The following is an 18,197-nucleotide window of genomic DNA, read 5'->3' as shown; positions in this document are numbered from 1 at the left end:
CGCGTAGACTCGACTCACTTCCCCGACTGTCAACCGACTCTTGGTCGACTCTCCTTCCTGGCTCTTTTCCGACTCGTCTCGTTCCAACTGTTTGGGGTGGTTTTATAACACTCAAATAAGGAGGTCTCTCCTTCTCCCTCTCACTTATTGCTTAAAACTCATAGTCTCTTTTCCACACTTATTCATAAACATCTCGTCATAATTAAAACTAAAATATTATGTTCTGCATATTATTTCTTACAAAACTTAATTATAATTAACTAAGATTAGAATGTATTTAATATTTGATACATTTAAAACTAATTAATTAAAAATAAACATACACTAAACATGGAAAACTAAATTATTAAACTAACTTATACCTATGAAGATTAGAAAGGAATCAAGAATTAATAATTTAGAAATGATCCACCTTTTAGTGTAGTGGTTGGTGCGTTCGCCTACCATACTTGAGGTCCTAGGTTCGATTCCTGGCAAGGTGGATGTAAAATACCTTCATACGTATTATAAAATAATCGCTGATACGTTGCGATTGGCGCACTGGAGCAGTGCCGTATGTACCATGGGCGTGAATTGGAAATAATGGCGTAAAAGTTAATTAGAGTTTTAAGTTAATATGTGGCAAATTAGAATAATCGGCGCGCGTACGAATGAAGGATGTATGAAATTTGAAGAAGAAAGGCTCGTTTGTATTAATGAAGAATTAATTATGCGTTTTATTTTGTTATTTTGATATAAGTTTTTAAAATACAAATATTATTCTAATGGCCATCGGTTTGCGAATTATTATTAAAAAGGGTCTGTTTTCCCCAGCGGAAAACATGGGTCAATATTTATTGTTAAAGTTATTGTTTTCAATATAAAGGGTTTTGGAACTCCAGGTAATTCGCCGCTCGGTCATTTGAATTTATCCCAAGGTATTGAATCGTAATTGACATTAAAAATGGACGAAATATTTGTAAATACCTAGTAACGGCTCGAGTAAATGGGGATTTATTTTAATGTATTTATTTGTTAAGGCGGTAATTAAAATGGGGTTCTTTTCGGAATTGGCTAGCATGAACAAAAAGGTTATATTTAAATGCATTATTGCTGAGAAACCCTAGATTAAAGAAAACAATAGAATGTATTAGAAAGTTATATTTAAATTCGTATTGAAATATTTTAAAACATCGCCGCGTTTTTTTCCAATACAAACAAAGTTGATTTTATAATCTAAAACAAAAATACCTGCTTATTTTTACGGGGACAAAAGATTTTAATGCCTGAATATTTTAAACGGGTATGTTTAGCTCGTATCAACTGTATGTTTAGCTCCTATCAATAGGAACTGAAACCACGTTATTTTTATTTTAATGTGGCTACACTGCCGGTGGTAAACGCTAGTGCAAGCGCATGTCAATATTGTTTTTTTTTAAGAATCTATGGTTATTGTCAAATAACAAATAACGAAATAACCGAAGTTGCTGACTTCTGATTTGATTTTTGATTGGTGGGAATTCTGGCATTTGTGATATTGTGAATTCGTTAATAATCTTAGTACGTACTATACATGCATTATAATTTTTGTTAATTTGGAATCTTGGTAATGTCGCTTGCCGATTATTGTTAGTAATTTGTTATTTTAATTGTTCGCACGTATAGTGTTTTAAATCACGACTGTGTTTGGTCTTTTTAATTTTTAAAATTAGTTTTCTTCTTTATCTATATAAACTTCTATTCCATCATTATGTTACCGGAAACAATTTATGAATATTCAGATAACGAAGCGGTAAGTTAAATTATCCGATTTTTTATACATAATAAATTTACACTGTTATATTAATGATTCTACTATTTTTTATCTATCTTTTAAGAGGTTATAATATTATCCTCCAATCAATTTCTTTGTTGAATGAAGTTTCTTTTTTAAATGACATAACTTAAAAACTAGCAATATTTAAATCATTTGTTTAGGATGAAACATCAAGTGTCGGGAGTGCATCCACTACAGATAACACTTCCCGAAGTGAAACTCCCACCAATCGGGGACGAAGAGGGAAAAGGGGAAGGAAGAAAGTCCCGAAAGTTGTAAAATCACCTTTTAAATTTATGTAAGTTGATCTGATAGGTACTTATTTATTATAAATCAATTTTCCAAAGATGTCCATTGTAAGTTCGCATTAAGCGTCAATCGGTCAAGGCGACAAGCGGAGGCACTTGATTCTATTCAAACATTGTATGGAAGTAATTTTCATCACAAATTACAACAGGGATGGAGAACATTTGGACAAACTCGAAATATTGTTATCTTCATTACTAAAACCCACAGAAGGTCGTCGATGATTGAAACAAACTACCACAAAGAAATGTACAGGGTGCGGTAAAACAGACATTGCAGTTTGGTAAGGCCGGTACACCCCATGAGGTGGGGGTAGGAACCTGGGAGTGGTCTCATTGTATCGGGAGGGTCTTGCCGTTTGCAGTTGTTGCCATGGTTTGGTCCGGACAACACCAGGGCTTTGCCGTCCGCACGTTTCTTGAAAATGGCCGTTCGTAATTTAATTGACTTGCGTGCATATTAAAAGGGACCGGTTCCACACTTAAGACCTAGGGGTTTAGGAAGACCTAAAACCGTAAGAACATTCTAAAATTTAACGAAAGTGACAGAAGCTATTGAACTGTCGCCTCTGCGCTCTGCCGGGAAGCATGCAATTGCATTGGGCATTGCTGACCGCTTACTGAAGAGGATTTTGCATCAAGACTTGTCGTTCCACCCCTGCAAGATTATGATTGTCCAAGAGTTGCCTCCTGACTATGAAAACCGCATGAATCGCTCCCAAGAAATGTTGAGCGAATGCATGCGAGGTCAACTTCTTTCAGTAGTAACGAAGCCCACTTTCATCTCTGTGGAGCGGTGAATAAACAAAATTTTCGGTACTGGGCTGAAAATAACCCAAGGCAACTTCACAAGAGACCTCTTCACTCCCTAAAAGTGACAGTGTGGTGAGCGATTTCCAAATTTGAATGGATGAACCGTGACTGTGAACGTTAGGTTTCCATGTTGGAAAATTTTTTTGAACCTCAATTGGAAGAACTAATGGAGAAAACAGATCTGGGGGATATCTGGTTTAAACATGACCGTGCCACGGCCCATACTGCTCGAGTTTCGATGACAAAACTGCGACAGATGTTCCCTGCGCGTCTCGTCTCTCTGAGGGGTGACGTGAGATGGCTCGTGCGCTTACCTGATTTAAGCATTTGTGACTTTTTCCTGTGGGGCTATCTAAAGTATAACGTTTTCAAACATTGACCTCACACCTTGGAAGAACTGATCGCATTCGGGAGGAAATCGCTGCTATGCCTACTGTGATGTGCCAAAATGCAGCCGAAAACTTCAGAGATTGTCTTCATCAATGTATCGCTGCTGAGAGCCATCATCTTTCTGATGTCATCTTCAAGACTTAATGCGTAAAATGGCATGATGTACCAAATAAAATAAAATTGATCTCATTTCTGTAAATTGCGCCGTTTTTTTCTTAATAACCCTTTAAGACTGCACGGTCTGTTTTGCCGGACCTTGTAAAAAAAAATAGATTAACCGATAACTATGTATCGGTGATGAGATGTTATCAGCATTCAACTGCTCATCTAGAATACAATAATAACCCTAAATGGATGTGTGCAAGTATAGGTTTCAATAAATGGTATTTATGTCCTCAGGTGTAGCGCTAAAGAGGACCACGGGCAGCCGCTGTTCGGGGCCCAGTTCGTACACCACTTGAACGCCGGCCAGCCCTCCATATTTGCCGTGGTGGGAAGTAACCGTGTCAGTATATACGAATGCCCGGAAGGGGGGGGTCTCAAGCTACTTCAGTGCTACGCAGATCCTGAGGTATGATTGCCTATCCAGTGTAGACATCCATTCCGAGTGATCCTCCGTTGTAGCAACAAGATGCTGATCTTTGACCAATCTAATATATGTATTTTTTTAATGATCTAAAATTAAAATAATGACATTTTAAATGCCAAACTTGATCAATTTTTCTTCATTAGGGAGGCACAGAGTTGGATTGAATTTGTATCTCTTATTCGTCCCATCGGACTACGCGTGTGTGGAGAATTTTCCAAAATTTCAACATTACCTCGACTTGCGGTAGGGCTCTGCTGGAAATCAATACCCTTATAATTTACATTTAAAAATTAATTTATGTAAATATTTTTTTATAAAATAATACAACTGCTCCACAAATGTATAGTTTATGTTATGTTTTTGTTCTTTTATTGTGCGTTTTATAATGTAAATAATATAGGTATCCATAAATACGTAGTGTTTAAAACTGTCTGAACATTTTGTTAATTTTGATATTTCTTGATAAAACTCCATAGTTAATGATTATGATAAAATTATAAATAAACTTATCAATGAAACTTCTTGGTTTAATTTTACTTTTTATTATTTTGACCAACGAGCGCTTTCGCCTAAGTAGGTATCTTCAAGACTGGTGAATTGTTTACAACGTTTACTGTTTTTATACTATTCATAACATATTTTGGAGTATCATAACATATTAAGATCAAATAAGTATTTTAACAGGGGACAGAAAACATAAATATTTACAACTAGTTTGCTAAATAGTTCATTTTTGGAAGTTTTTGGACCGAAATTGGAATTAAGCTTTTATTATTTAAAAGATGGGAAAAGAACACATGGCAAAATACAACAGAGTGAGAAATACACATTTTAACAGATAAAGTTAGCACAATACTATGATTTTTTGACAGGGAAGTTTACATACCTATAGATGAATGACGAAATATTTTAAGATACATAATTAGATAATACATTTGTTTATGGAATGAAGTTATTCATTTTGATAGTTAATTATATTATTTTAGAAGTGAATAATTAAATCAAACGGAGCATAGTTATTTATTAAATTGATGGTTTAAGGAGAGTTAAGAAAAGTATAAAAGCTGTAAACGTTGTAAACAATTCACCAGTCTTGAAGATGCCTACTTAGGCGAAAGCGCTCGTTGATAAAAATAATAAAAAGTAAAACTAAACTAAGAAGTTTCATTGATAAGTTTATTTATAAATTTTATCATAATCATTTTGTTAATTATCTCTGTATCTTAATTGTTCTCGGCACAGGTAACTCCAGTGAGGTCATATTATTTTTATTATTAATCATTGTTTATAATGGAAAAAAATTAATAAATAAATAAAATGTAAATTTTTTACCAAGGGAATGCCGAGTTGATGATTAATAAAATAACGTATAATAATTTCAGGCAGATGAAAACTACTATACTTGCGCCTGGTCATACGAAGAAGATACCGGGAACCCCCTTCTGGCCGTGGCGGGATCTCGGGGTGTGATCCGCATCTTCAGTCCGGCTGCGCAGTCCTGCATAAAGCACTTTATTGGACACGGCCACGCCATCAACGAGGTCAAATTCCATCCCAAGGATCCCAACCTACTACTTTCAGCCAGCAAAGATCACGCTCTTAGACTTACCAACATACAAACCGATGTTTGCATTGCGATATTTGGCGGAGTAGAGGGACACAGAGACGAAGTATTGAGTGCTGTAAGTTATTATTTTATTCTTATAGTGGGTGTCACAAAAATGGCGCTATATAAATTTAATATATATAATTTTTAATTATTACGTAGGACTTTGACGTGAATGGAGAGAAGATTATGTCATGCGGTATGGATCACTCGTTGAAGCTGTGGAGGTTGGACAAGCCGTCGATGCACGAAGCTATTAGACAGAGTTACAACTTCAACCCTCACCGTAGTTCCCGCCCATTTAACTCTCTTAAGGAACACTTTCCCGACTTCTCTACGAGAGATATTCACAGAAATTATGTCGACTGCGTTAAATGGATGGGAGATCTTATTTTATCTAAGGTACGGACATTCATATTAATGTGTTTAATACCGCTACTGGTTTACCATTTATGATTACGTTCATTTTACCTCCGATAACACATATATTTTTATTTAACCGTATTCGTATATAGAGTATTTTTCATTAACACTCATATTTTTATTTTACAGTCATGCGAGAATGCTATAGTCTGCTGGAAACCAGGAAGACTCGAAGATAAAGAATTGAGACCTGGAGACAATACGGCCACTCTAATCCACCGGTTTGATTTTAAGGAATGTGAAATCTGGTTCATTAGATTTGCTATTGATTTCGCTCAAAAGGTAAGATCATCGAGATTTACCGATATTGCGTCGGATGGTGAAGATGAAAAAAAAACAGATCTATCTTTGACCAGACTTCTATTGATCAGCTCTTTTTGCACCACAGCAGGCCAGGAGTTTTTTTTTACCAAGATTTGGGCCACTAATTTTAAATGCTGTTTAAAATTTGTAAATGATGCTATTTTTCAAAGCGAGATAATGAGTAATTTTGTGTATAATATGTTTCCAGACCATGGTACTTGGTAATCAGATAGGAAAGACCATAGTATGGGAACTAGACAATAGTGACCCCTCATTATCTCGAGTGTCCACACTGCAACATCCCAAGTGTGTTTCCGCCATCCGACAAACTTCTCTCAGCCGAGACGGGAATGTTCTGGTCTGTGTTTGTGACGATGGCACTATTTGGAGGTGGGATCGACAGAACACCTAGAAGGTATTATTAATATATATTTATATTCCCTCACTGATGGTTTAACAATGCCCATGTAAAATAAAACTGTTTTCAAGAATATAAAATCATATTGATAGAATTTTACTAAATGAATCCTTCTTCAGCTAATAGAAAACAAAACTTTCTGATTGTTCCAGATAAAAATAGCACCATCCATTTGATCGAAGATTATGTAAACGAACACCAGATATGGCGACGATTATTTCAAATTTAATGTTAAGCGTAAAAATGGACTGGAATTCTGTAATAACAAAGACTGTGTCATTTAGTTAGCATTGCGATATACAATCAAGTGTATATTTCCTTATACTTTTTTAGGTGTAATTTTTTATATTTAAATAAATTATTTTATAGTGACTGCATCTCTTTTCACTCTATAATTACTTCCTTTTAAGGTTTTATAATCTATTAAACTAATAATGTAATAATATTGTTGTTCTGAATTATATGTAACATAATTGAAAAATAATAATAGTAGCAAATGTGAAGGGAATGGTTAAAAAAAAGGAAAAATCATAATTGAAATTTGACTGATGCATATTAACAAAATTTTAAAAAAATACTTAGGTGACATGTGAACAAAGAAATAAAAATGAATACTGTACAGTCCCTCCTCAGAATAGATTATCTATATATTGATAAAATATCAAATTTTGGATACAACTTTTTAATATTATAGAATAATAGGGTAAAGTATACAGTTGTCGACACTTAGAGATGATATATTGTTTAGGTAAGTACTAAATTAGATATGTTTATGATATTTTAATAAAAATAATGTTTTTATATCGAAAACAGTTAAAACAACTTGCATGAATATATTTTTAATATTTGGATAACAATTTCTACAGAAAATTAGAAAAAAAATTAACTAACTCACTTTTGGCACTGCTCAAATGCTAAATTTAAACAAAAGTGGTTGAATAATTTAATTTCCTGCAATTGCCATAAATTATTTATTGACCCAAATATTGACAAGATCTTAATTAAATGTAGAAGTATTGATAATATGATAAACTACCTAGTCAAAAACTATCACAAGTCTAAATGAGCTGTTCTCAATTTAACAACACAAAATATAGTCTTGAATTTTCTTAAATCATATTGTGTGATATTTCAAGACTATGATATTTTGAGTTGCTATAGTCTTGAATTAGAAAACAACATTTTTATGAATTTTAGACTATTACATTTTGAATTATCATAGTTTAGGAATAGACAAATGACTTAATTTTGAGTTTTGGTACCACATTAAATTGACAGGACAAGATTTCGTTTTAAGCACTTTTATACACTATAAGTATTCATTTATTTTTCAAGATGAGTTTATTTAGAAGTAAAAATATTGTTGAATTGGCTGGAAGACATGACAATCATAAAAAAATTGATGCTGAATTAAAACAGTATGTTTGTTAGGGATCACATCAATAGCATCCCAAGGATGGAATTCCACTTTCTGAGAGCCCAAACTACCAGAGAGTTCATTGATTGGTCTTTGAATTTGGCAACACTATATAGACTGTACAAAGAAAAGTGTCAACAAAATAACCTATAATTTGTTTTTTTTTTATACGCCTTTAATTTGTTTAGTTGTTGCAGTATTCTACAATCTTAAATACTGAATTGAACATTGGGCGTTTCCAACCCTAAAAAAGAACAATGTGCAACGTGCACATCATATTCAAATTCTAATGAGTCGCGAAAATCGGAACAATTAGTTTCATTTAATGATCATATCCGAAACAAAGAAAGAGCACGAGACGAGAAAATAAATGACGTGGCAAATGCTGCTACCCCCGATTCAGATATAATAGTCGCATGCTTCAATTTACAGGCAGTTCTTTCATCGCCCTGTGGTAAAGTTTCAGACTTCTACTACACCCGAAAACTCGCAACCTATAATTTTACAATTTTTGACATTGTAGAGAAAAAATGATTTTGTTGTCTGGAACGAGGTGACAGCTAAAAGAGGATCAAATGAAATTGGTAGTTGTCTGTATCATTACCTGAAAAATGAATGTCGCCACAAGAATGTTGTGGTTTTTTGGCCGGATAACTGTGCCGGCCAAAATAAAAATATATACGTAGCTGCTTTGTATTTGTACATATTAGCAACAGAATATATTTACTCCATAACACAACAATATTCGATCACGGGTCACACCCAAAATGAAAGAGATGCAATGCACTCACTCACCGAAAAAGAAAAAAAAATATCCAAAAGTGCGCCAGTTTTTATACCAGCTCAATGGGTCAACCCATTATATCCATGGCCAGAAAAAATGGATAGTATAAAGTTAAAGAAATGGTAACAAATGACATGTTTGACCTAAAACTGCTCTCTGTTGCACTAGGAAAAAAATATTACTTCAACCGATGGAAACAAAGTGAAATGGCAAGCAATCAAAATTATGCATTCCGAAAAATAATCTAAACATAGTTTTTTATCAAAACCGATTTTGATAAAACAAAGAAATTAATATTAGACATCGCATGAGGGGCCAACCGGTTAATTCAAATTCTATAAATTTCCAGAATGCTTACTTTGAGCTACCAGGAATAACTGAACAAAAAAAGAAAGATATTTTAAGCCTATGCAAGAAAAATTTAATTCCTAAAAATAATAATTTAAAAGTCGTTAATACCGCTCGAAGAGAAAAAAAAAGAAGAAGAAAACAATGATTTACATTATTCTAATTGATGAATTTGCACCTATAAATCTTTGTAGTTTTGCAAGAGACTTTGAAAGTATTTTTTTTCAGTTACATTGATAAACTATTAAAATTTGTTGAGATTGTTTCTATGTTATTTTTTTTGTTTTTATAGGTTATTTTGGCCAAAAATAAAAAATTAAAGTGTTCAAAATTAATGTTAGTTTATTATTTTGCACCATATCTAAAAGAAAAATTATCTAATTTCCTACTTTTGTTAGTGCAATAATAATGTACATGATAAGTTAACTCAAAATCTTGATTTAAATATTTTATTGGTCTAGTTTTAGAGTATGATATCTCAAAAACACGACTATAAACGCAATTTCCTCATAATATTTTATGTTTTAAAACATTTCATTTTAAAATACAAATCCTGACAAACATATTATAAAAAACCACGGTTAACTAAACACATTCTTTGATTTCTTTCGGAGAAATGAAACTTTAAATTCAATTATCTCAGAATGCTATTTTTTGACTTGTCATAGTCTAAAACTAGGGGTGCAATATGCAAAAATTAAAAGAAATTATTATTGTAATATTTATTTTCTACAGTTCCCTACTTATACTATACTTTATGAATAAACATATATGTACATCAAGTCAGTGTATCATTTCATATATAATAAGTACACAAATATTATTTACAGTGTATATATCAGTTGAAAGTTCGGCAGTGAATCCATTTTGTGCAGTTAATATTTGGAGTGGCTGTCCGGTGGTGAACACCTACCATACTCCCTAAGGAGATGAACACCTACCATACTCTCTATGGATCGCTCCCAATAGACTTCGGGTGGGTGTTACGCGATGTTAAAAAATCTACAAAGGTGAGGGTATTTCTCTGGTGATGATATATTGTGTGATCGTGGTGCATCCCAGGATGACAGCCACCCATTGACATGCCCGCTCATGGGAGAAGGCTGCACTCCTGGGGACCTAATTGTGGCAAACGACAAGGCGATATCTGTCGCCGTATATTGGAGTGGCAGGATATAATCCAACCGGGCATACTAAATAAGTAATTTAATATTTTATTCTATTTCTTTGTATCCTGATGGTCTGGCGAATTTCATTTTTACTTGATCTTTTGGAATAAACACCTCAAATGTTTTATAATACTCGAGGATATCACCTGGAAAATAAAAACATCATTCTCTAAAAAGTATAGCTACCCACCACCCATCCGCTAATGAATCTTGAGATTAAAATGGATGAAATATACATTTTAGTTAATCTTGTTCTTGCATGATGCGTTGTTGCATACAAAACTCCTTGAAACATTTTTAATAATGATTTTTTTTTTTTTAAATTATAAAATTAACATTTTAAGTTTACTAAAAGAGAAAGGTCAGTTGGTTAGCGAAAAAACTACAAAATATACCGTGTTTTTGGGCCAGACTGCGAAACTTCAGAGGAACATTCCTCACAGTAACTTTTTTCAAAAACTACTTTTTTTAATGAAAAAAACTTTTATTATTATTTTTAAATGGAGAAAATCCTTTACCCTCTACCCAACTACTTCTCTAGTCCGGTACGTATTGTTTCTTTGGTGAAATACGTTTTTAATATATATTTTTTTTATAAAAAAATGTTATGATCCAAAAAAATTAATTAGAATATTTTTTAAAGTAGATAATTAAAATGTTCCTCTGAAGTTTCACAGTATGGCCCTGAAAAACCGTGTTGTGGATCTTTTCTGCTACATGGAAGGCAAGGTGATCAGCCTACGCTTCAGGAACAATTGCAGTGTAGAACCACCCTGTCGGAATCGAACCCAGGACCTGAAGCATGGTGGGTGAACGTGCCAACCACTACATTACGAGGCAAATTTATCTCTACTCGATATCCCTAAACACTCGTCCAGGACTCAGGTCCTCTTCTACTCACAGAACTGTATTTTGCATCCGCCCAGACACGGAGCTGTAAATAAAATACACATATTGTCATGATCATAGAACAACGATGCATGTGATTTTCTTCAACTTAACTAGAGGTCGTTTAAAAAAAATTCTCACTTTATGTCACAACTCATTAACTACAAAAGTATATCATTTAATACTAGTTAGTTATTTTACTAGGGTTAGTTATACATATTTAATTTTTTTCAAATCTGGAATATAAAGCCTTTAAATTATTTTTTCAAAATCAAAAAATATAAAAGAATGTCTATGCAGCATTTTTCGTACATCTGTTGTTCTAAGATCACGTTGATATGTTAATAATTACAATGTTATGTGCGCAACTTACAAACAGTTTGGTGATTGAGTTTGTACTTGGCAGCTATGTAAAGTGAAGTAAATTTTTCCGGTTCTAAATAATGTCCATTGATAAATTCCATAGCCAGCCGTAATGTTACACGCCCATCTGGGATCACTTCTGGTTCTTCCATCCCAAACGCGTTATGATTCACTGGCCTTCGACTTAAGGGGAGGGTGGTTGGATGCGATGTTAAGCCATCAATGGGCTGAAAAATAAACCATTTTATTTGGTTTGCAAACAATGAAAAGAATAAAAGCATAAATATCCACGTCTTCACATTGGAAATTACATATTTTTCATTAATTACACGGGAAAACATACAAATTTAAAATATGTGTCGGCAGATTTCTACCTTGCATGCACAAGTGCGGCTTAAGTGCCCATATAAATGGCAGTTAAAGCACCCGGGCTACCGCGCTAGCCAACAAAATCCTGGACACGACAGGCGTTCCATCCGATGAAGCAGTGTCCACAGGACACGAGCTGCCTCCTTACTTTAGCTTCAACTGCATAAATACAGTTCACAGTGGGGCCGTCCCTCCTTCCAAACATAGATACTCTTCGGGTCGTTCTTTTGAACTCCGCCTCGGGTCCACTCACCTCGAAATTTGCTGAGTAAACCTCTTTCAAGAGGTCATCCTCAGACATATCGCGGGGGACGTCATAAATGACCACGCTAGGAAGTCTTCCTTTAGGCTCCACCATATGAATGAAGACCCCTAGAAGCCTTTCTTAAGTTTTCCAGGCCCTTTGGCGTGGACGTCTCAACTAAAACACTGGCACCCCGGACCTTCCAAAAGCGCACAGCTCGAAAGCCATCTTCTTTTGTGTTGACAGCCTCTATCACCAGCGCCTTCATCTGTTCCGAGGTTGCTCCCTCGGGCACCTTAGGGTATACGATGACCGCACCCACCATCACTGAGTTTCCCGGCCTCTGAGCAGCAGACGTGGCGTAGGAACATCCCACGCCAGCACTAGTAGAAGCCGCCAGGGCTGATCCAATGGCGGGTGCAATCACCGCTGACTCAATTTTCTCAGTAAGCTTTTTCAGCACATCTTTGAGTCCCGATGCCAGAGACATCGCGGTACCCTCAATGCGAGAAAATTTTGTAGCCAGCTGGCCAACAGCAGCGAGGATTGCTATACTAGCCTCCTGTATGGAGGCCCGTTGGTCACCATTTAGCCTAGTCTTCTCCTTTGTGCAAACCTTCAAAATATTTGTGAGGTGAATTCTCACCTCCTCCAGCTCAGCACAGGGCGCTCTCAATTCTTCCAATTCTAAACACTGCTGCGGTGAGCTTTCACCCAGAAAAGTCAATGACTCTCCCAGAAGTCGTTTTCTTTTCTCATTGGCGCGACGCTTTTTTCCCATTTTACAGATGCCGGGGATCGGCACGCACTCACTGTCACCGTATGTTGCAATAAATTTCCAAACTGGAGGAGCCTCCTCCCCGGAGGATTCCCCCAAGGAGATCATTATTAGTATTCATAGCCAAAATAAAATTTAAAAAAAAAAAAAAAAAACAAATAAAAAGCGATGCAAAAAAGGAAATAAATAAAAGAAAAAAGTATTTAAATTAAAACTATTCTTTTTTTTAATACTAATGTTTATGCACAGTTTCCTTATTATAAAAGTCGCTTCCGCCAATTTGTAAAACAAAATAAGAAATATCACAAAACAAACCGTGATTAAAACTTATTATGATTTAAATTAAATTATAAACAAACATTTAAAACTTATAATTTATCTTTGATTGTTAGATGGGAAAAAAAAATGTGAATTGTACAAAAAGCTAATTAAAAATATTTACTAACAACATTAGTTTTAACAAATTGAAAAAAATCAAGTTTAACTGTAAAAAAAATATAACTTTCAATGCACTAAATGCTGGTCGTCAAACTGAAAATAATTCAATTATGTATACGAAAACATCAACTACCTCAAAACCATGTTCTAACAAGCACCCGACCATGTTACACATTGCCACCATATTCGTCCAACTATAGAAACCCAAACAAATGCACGTCAGGCCTGCACAGACCTTGTAGTGTTTCAAATACGAAAATGGTTTTGAATTAAATTGTCCACCAAGAAATATAAAAAAGTGATGTTTTGAGTTCCATTGCGTTTGCTGTTCCGATTTTGAAGAAGTCACGAAAACTTTTTGTTCGAACAAGCCAAGAAAAAAGTTAAGACGACTTTAAAAGACAAAAAGATCTGGTCAGACCTTGTCACTCGTCGAAGAGTTAACTTGGCTATTGATGTATTTATATAAGTTCTCGTAGTCGCTTTGATATAATATCTTACTCACGGTGACATCGGTTGAAGACACATAGACTTCTTTAAGGTGTTTGTCTAGTGCAGTATTCTTTTTAGACATCTCTTCCACAAGCTTAGGATTTTCTGTGAAGTAAAAAATTATTTCATCATTTGCCACTAATATTTGTTCATAATTAGGTGTAAAGATGAATAGACTTTCTCTTGTGTAACTTAATTGTGCGACATATGGAACTGCTCCTGTTATTATTCAGCATAAAATGGTAAGAATTCCAGTAAAACAAATAAACGGTTTTTCTAGACCTTAAATGTACATCAGATATAAATAACTATAAGCAGGAAGCCAACAAATGGATATATTTTGCATACATTAAGCATGTGTGATTACTAAAGACCGGATTATATGCAACATTTTTAGGCAGTACTATGGATGAAAAATGCTTAAAATATGCAAAGTGTGAAAAAAATGAATAATTGCTCGGTTGAACTACGCTCTAAAATACAAGCGAATACACACCCTTTAACACTTTTTCCAGTTCTAATTCGTCACTTTTATATTTCGGTGCAGGTATAGGTTTATCTCTCGAAATTATCTTGTGCGCCCGATTTTCAACGTTAAAATCCCTTAACGGTTTTCTCATTAAGCGTCCAACATTGCCCATGATATCCTTGATCCAACTAAGTCCTTAATAATTATATTATGTACTTATTATATTATATAAAAAATAATTTGTGATTCGAAAATGTAAAACTTTTGATAAAATACAACTATAATATTTGAAGAATTACAGCAAACACATTTTCCGTGTATTTAATACAAAATATAATTATAAGATAAATGCAATACGTATTAATTAATGCATTTAAAAAAATACAGATCGGGTCCGGCACTACCGACGGCAATCGAGGTGAATGACAGATAAATTTAGGTTATATATACCGATGAAAGTAGTCGACTTCATTCGATGGGTAAATGTAGTCGACTGAAAGCCCGAATGCAGTAATTTAGTCGAATGAATTAACTAACTAACTAACTAACCATCACGCCATTTCCCCGGAGGGGTAGGCAGAGAGGATAGAACGCCACACCACTCTGTCCTGGCACACTTCCTTTGCTTCCTTCACATTCATACATCTTCTCATGCACGCACGTCGATTATTCCGACTTTTCACATGACCACTTTCAAGAATTTGTTGTACTTGATCATGCCATGTCTTTCTCGGCCTTCCTCGACTTCTACAACCAGACACATTCGCATCATAAATCTTTTTAGCCGTTCTTTCATCATTCATTCGCTCCACATGACCGAACCATCGCAAAAGACCTTTCTTAATTTTGTCGATAATGCTTAACTCAGCCTTGCATTCTGCTCTAATTTCGACATTAGGGCACCTATCATACATTGTTTTTCCGCACATTCGCCTGAGGGATCGCATTTCAACAGCATTCAGTCTACTTTCGTCCCTTTTTTTCCAACTCCATGCTTCGCTTCCATACATTAGGGTTGGTACCAGAACTCCATTATGAACTGCTAATTTAGCCTCTTGCGATAGACACTTATTTGCTACGACAGACTTTAAGGCACCATTAACTCTGTTACCGGCACTAACCCTCCTTTCAATATCCTTGTCCATATTTCCATCTCTAGTAAACATACTACCCAGATATACAAATTCTTCGACCTGTTTCAAACTATCTCCATTTACTACAATCTTACATTCAGTCATAGTTACATTTCTTTCAAAGACCATGACGTTCGACTTTTGCACATTCATTAGTAAATCACTCTCCTTGCACACTTCGTAAACCTTTGTAACCAAGGATTGCAGTTCCTCTTCGCTGTCAGCTAGGAGGACTGCGTCATCGGCGTACAGAAGGCAACTGACAGTTAGATTACTCATTTTCGCTCCCACATCCATACTTTTCAATTCTTTCATACATTTATCCATGTATATGTTGAATAACCACGGTGACATTATACATCCCTGTTTGACTCCTTTAGGGATGTCAAACCAGAAGGTTAATGACCCATTTACCCTTACACACGCTACACTATCTTTGTACAAAGAAGCAATAGCGCGGACAAGGTTATCACTCACTCCATACTCCGATAGAACCATCCATAATTTTTTCCTATCAACTCGATCAAATGCTTTTTGCAAATCAACAAAAGCGCAAAAAAGCTTCTGGTTTTTCGCCAAAAACTTTTCTGTCATATTGCGTAATGCAAATATTTGATCCATACATCCTCTACCATTCATAAATCCACTCTGTACATCCCATACTTTCTCCTTGGTCACGTTTCTTACTCTTTCTATCAGTATTCTTCCATACATTTTGCCGACAGCGCTCAGAAGACTGATAGCTCTGCAATTCCCACACTCCACCTTAGAACCCTTTCCCTTGTATAACGGCATAACAACTGCCCTTCTCCAATCAGGTGGAGTCCTTTCCTCCTTGAGACACAAGTTAAAAAGTTTATGTAGCCATGTGAGAATTAATTTGCCACCCGACTTAATAAACTCTGCTGCAATACAGTCATACCCTTGCGCTTTACCATTCCGCATACATTTGACAACACTGATAATTTCTTTCATACTAATCTGACTTACCTCATCATTTGCGTTCAAACACACCTCGGATAATGTCGATACATCGGCACCGCCCGAGTTACCAGTGTGCGATTCATAAACTTCCTCAAAGTATTCCTTCCATCTCTCTTTTATTCCACTCTCATTAGTCACCATTTTTCCATCCTTATCTTTAACAACTGTCATGCCTCCGCTTTCACTGCTACTCCTGGAGTTTTTCACAGCTTTCCAGAAAACTTTAATGTTTTCATGGAAATTGTGTGTCATTTTCATTCCTTCTTCATCCTTCAATTTTTTTTTCCGTTCACATACACCCTGCTTAACCTTTTTCTTACTTTCACCATACACGCGTTTAGCCGATTCATATTCAATTGTATTCTTTTTTACAGCAAGCAAATTTATCCACGCATCCTTCTTTTCTTTAACGAGTTTTTTGACTTCGTCGTCCCACCACGCATCACCTTTCTTTCTCCCTAGCGTTGTCACACCGCACACTTCTTTCGCCGCCTCGCACATACTTATTTTCAAACACTCCCACATATCGTTTATACCCATATATTCTACATCTTTTTCGTTCAGTCTGTGACTCACAGATCTTTCAAAATTATCTTTTATGTCAGCATTTTGCAGTTTTTCAACTTTGACTCTAGAAGGAGCCTGCACTTTGTTTGTTTGGGACCGCCATCCCTTAAACAGAATCACCCTTGAGACCACTAAAAAATGGTTTGATTCCATCTCGGCCCCTCTGTACACACGTGTGTCGACAGTTACAGGCTTCAATCTAGAGTCAATGATGACATAATCGATAATCGACCTTTCATTTCCTCTCTCCCATGTGTATTGGTGGATTCCTTTATGCTCGAAAAATGTATTCGATACAAAAAGGTTCCATTCCAGGCATACCTCTAGCAGTCTTTTCCCATTGTCATTCACTCTTGCATCCCCAAACATACCTAGAGCTGACTCCAGCCCATCTCTCCTTGTTCCCACCCAACCATTAAGATCTCCAGCCAAAACTATCCTTTCGTTATCTTTTTTCCCATTCATCACATTCATTAGACTCGTCCAAAACTCGTCCTTCTCAGATTCACAGTCGGAGTTGACAGGAGCGTATCCTATGATAACAAGCAATCTTGTCAGTCCGACCTTAAATCTGAATGAATTAACCTAATCTTTTGAATCGAATGAATTAACTCAGAATATTGGGTAGCCTCCTCCCAAGCCAAGGGTAAACATCTTTTCCAACTGAAACTAAATGTAACAGAAAAGCCTCGGTTTTCCAAAGTGATTCTGAACAAGTTTGAGACATCCTCCATATGCAGAATGGGCATTGGGCACTGCTGCAATGGTTCTCATCTGTTCAGAATCCATGTCCGGGACTCTGCCATTTGCGAATTTTAGCTAGATAAGGAAAATTTAAACCATATTTTTTTTGGATGACCCATAAATGATTGTTATCTTGATTTCCTATCTGACCTCTCTGATATTAATATCCTATTCCCTATTCATATTCTGACTCCCCTGTCCCCACCCAATAAACGTGTATTTAAAATCCTATTTAAATATCTAGTTGTAAATGGTGTAAAGCTGTAAATATGTTTTAATATTATATGTATATATTTTATTTGAAACTAACATACTAACTTGTACATATTATATTACTAACACATGTGTAAATATGTAAATAAAAAAAA

General features: G+C 35.3%; 2 protein-coding genes across 2 annotated transcripts; one reads left to right on the top strand and one right to left on the bottom strand.

Annotated features, from left to right (window-relative positions):
* Positions 1-1,424: 1,424 nt before the first annotated feature.
* Positions 1,425-7,014, top strand: LOC148275209 (polycomb protein EED-like). The gene is made up of 8 exons (XM_088236015.1): positions 1,425-1,771; positions 1,957-2,093; positions 3,703-3,874; positions 5,275-5,574; positions 5,661-5,900; positions 6,051-6,203; positions 6,433-6,639; positions 6,795-7,014. Exons 1-7 carry the CDS (start codon positions 1,730-1,732, stop codon positions 6,634-6,636), a joined length of 1,248 nt encoding a protein of 415 aa, XP_088092141.1. The 5' UTR covers positions 1,425-1,729; the 3' UTR covers positions 6,637-6,639; positions 6,795-7,014.
* Positions 7,015-9,898: 2,884 nt separating this feature from the next.
* Positions 9,899-14,736, bottom strand: LOC148275208 (NADH dehydrogenase [ubiquinone] 1 alpha subcomplex assembly factor 4). Its single transcript, XM_088236016.1, has 4 exons — positions 14,429-14,736; positions 13,946-14,037; positions 11,622-11,838; positions 9,899-10,506 (listed from the first exon to the last, which is right to left on the bottom strand). The coding sequence occupies exons 1-4, from the start codon at positions 14,571-14,573 to the stop codon at positions 10,406-10,408; spliced, it is 555 nt and encodes a 184-aa protein (XP_088092142.1). The 5' UTR covers positions 14,574-14,736; the 3' UTR covers positions 9,899-10,405.
* Positions 14,737-18,197: the final 3,461 nt, after the last annotated feature.

The sequence above is a fragment of the Micrasema longulum genome, unplaced genomic scaffold (genome assembly GCF_059751315.1).
Source record: "Micrasema longulum isolate JH-2025_06_02 unplaced genomic scaffold, ASM5975131v1 h1tg001491l, whole genome shotgun sequence".
Lineage (NCBI taxonomy): Eukaryota > Metazoa > Arthropoda > Insecta > Trichoptera > Brachycentridae > Micrasema > Micrasema longulum.
The sequence above is the reverse complement of the archived record's forward strand: the minus strand, read 5'-3'. Positions and strand labels throughout refer to the sequence as shown.

Excerpts from the sequence above, each read along its gene's own strand:
- LOC148275209 (XM_088236015.1), top strand. The coding sequence starts at position 1,730 with ATGTTACCGGAAACAATTTATGAATATTCAGATAACGAAGCG. Across the intron at positions 5,575-5,660 it reads GAGACGAAGTATTGAGTGCT|GACTTTGACGTGAATGGAGA; the intron begins GTAAGTTATTAT and ends ATTATTACGTAG. Across the intron at positions 6,204-6,432 it reads CTATTGATTTCGCTCAAAAG|ACCATGGTACTTGGTAATCA; the intron begins GTAAGATCATCG and ends ATATGTTTCCAG.
- LOC148275208 (XM_088236016.1), bottom strand. The coding sequence starts at position 14,573 with ATGGGCAATGTTGGACGCTTAATGAGAAAACCGTTAAGGGATTTTAAC. Across the intron at positions 11,839-13,945 it reads TGTCTTCAACCGATGTCACC|CCCATTGATGGCTTAACATC; the intron begins GTGAGTAAGATA and ends TTTATTTTTCAG. Across the intron at positions 10,507-11,621 it reads ACTCAATCACCAAACTGTTT|GTGATATCCTCGAGTATTAT; the intron begins GTAAGTTGCGCA and ends TTTATTTTCCAG.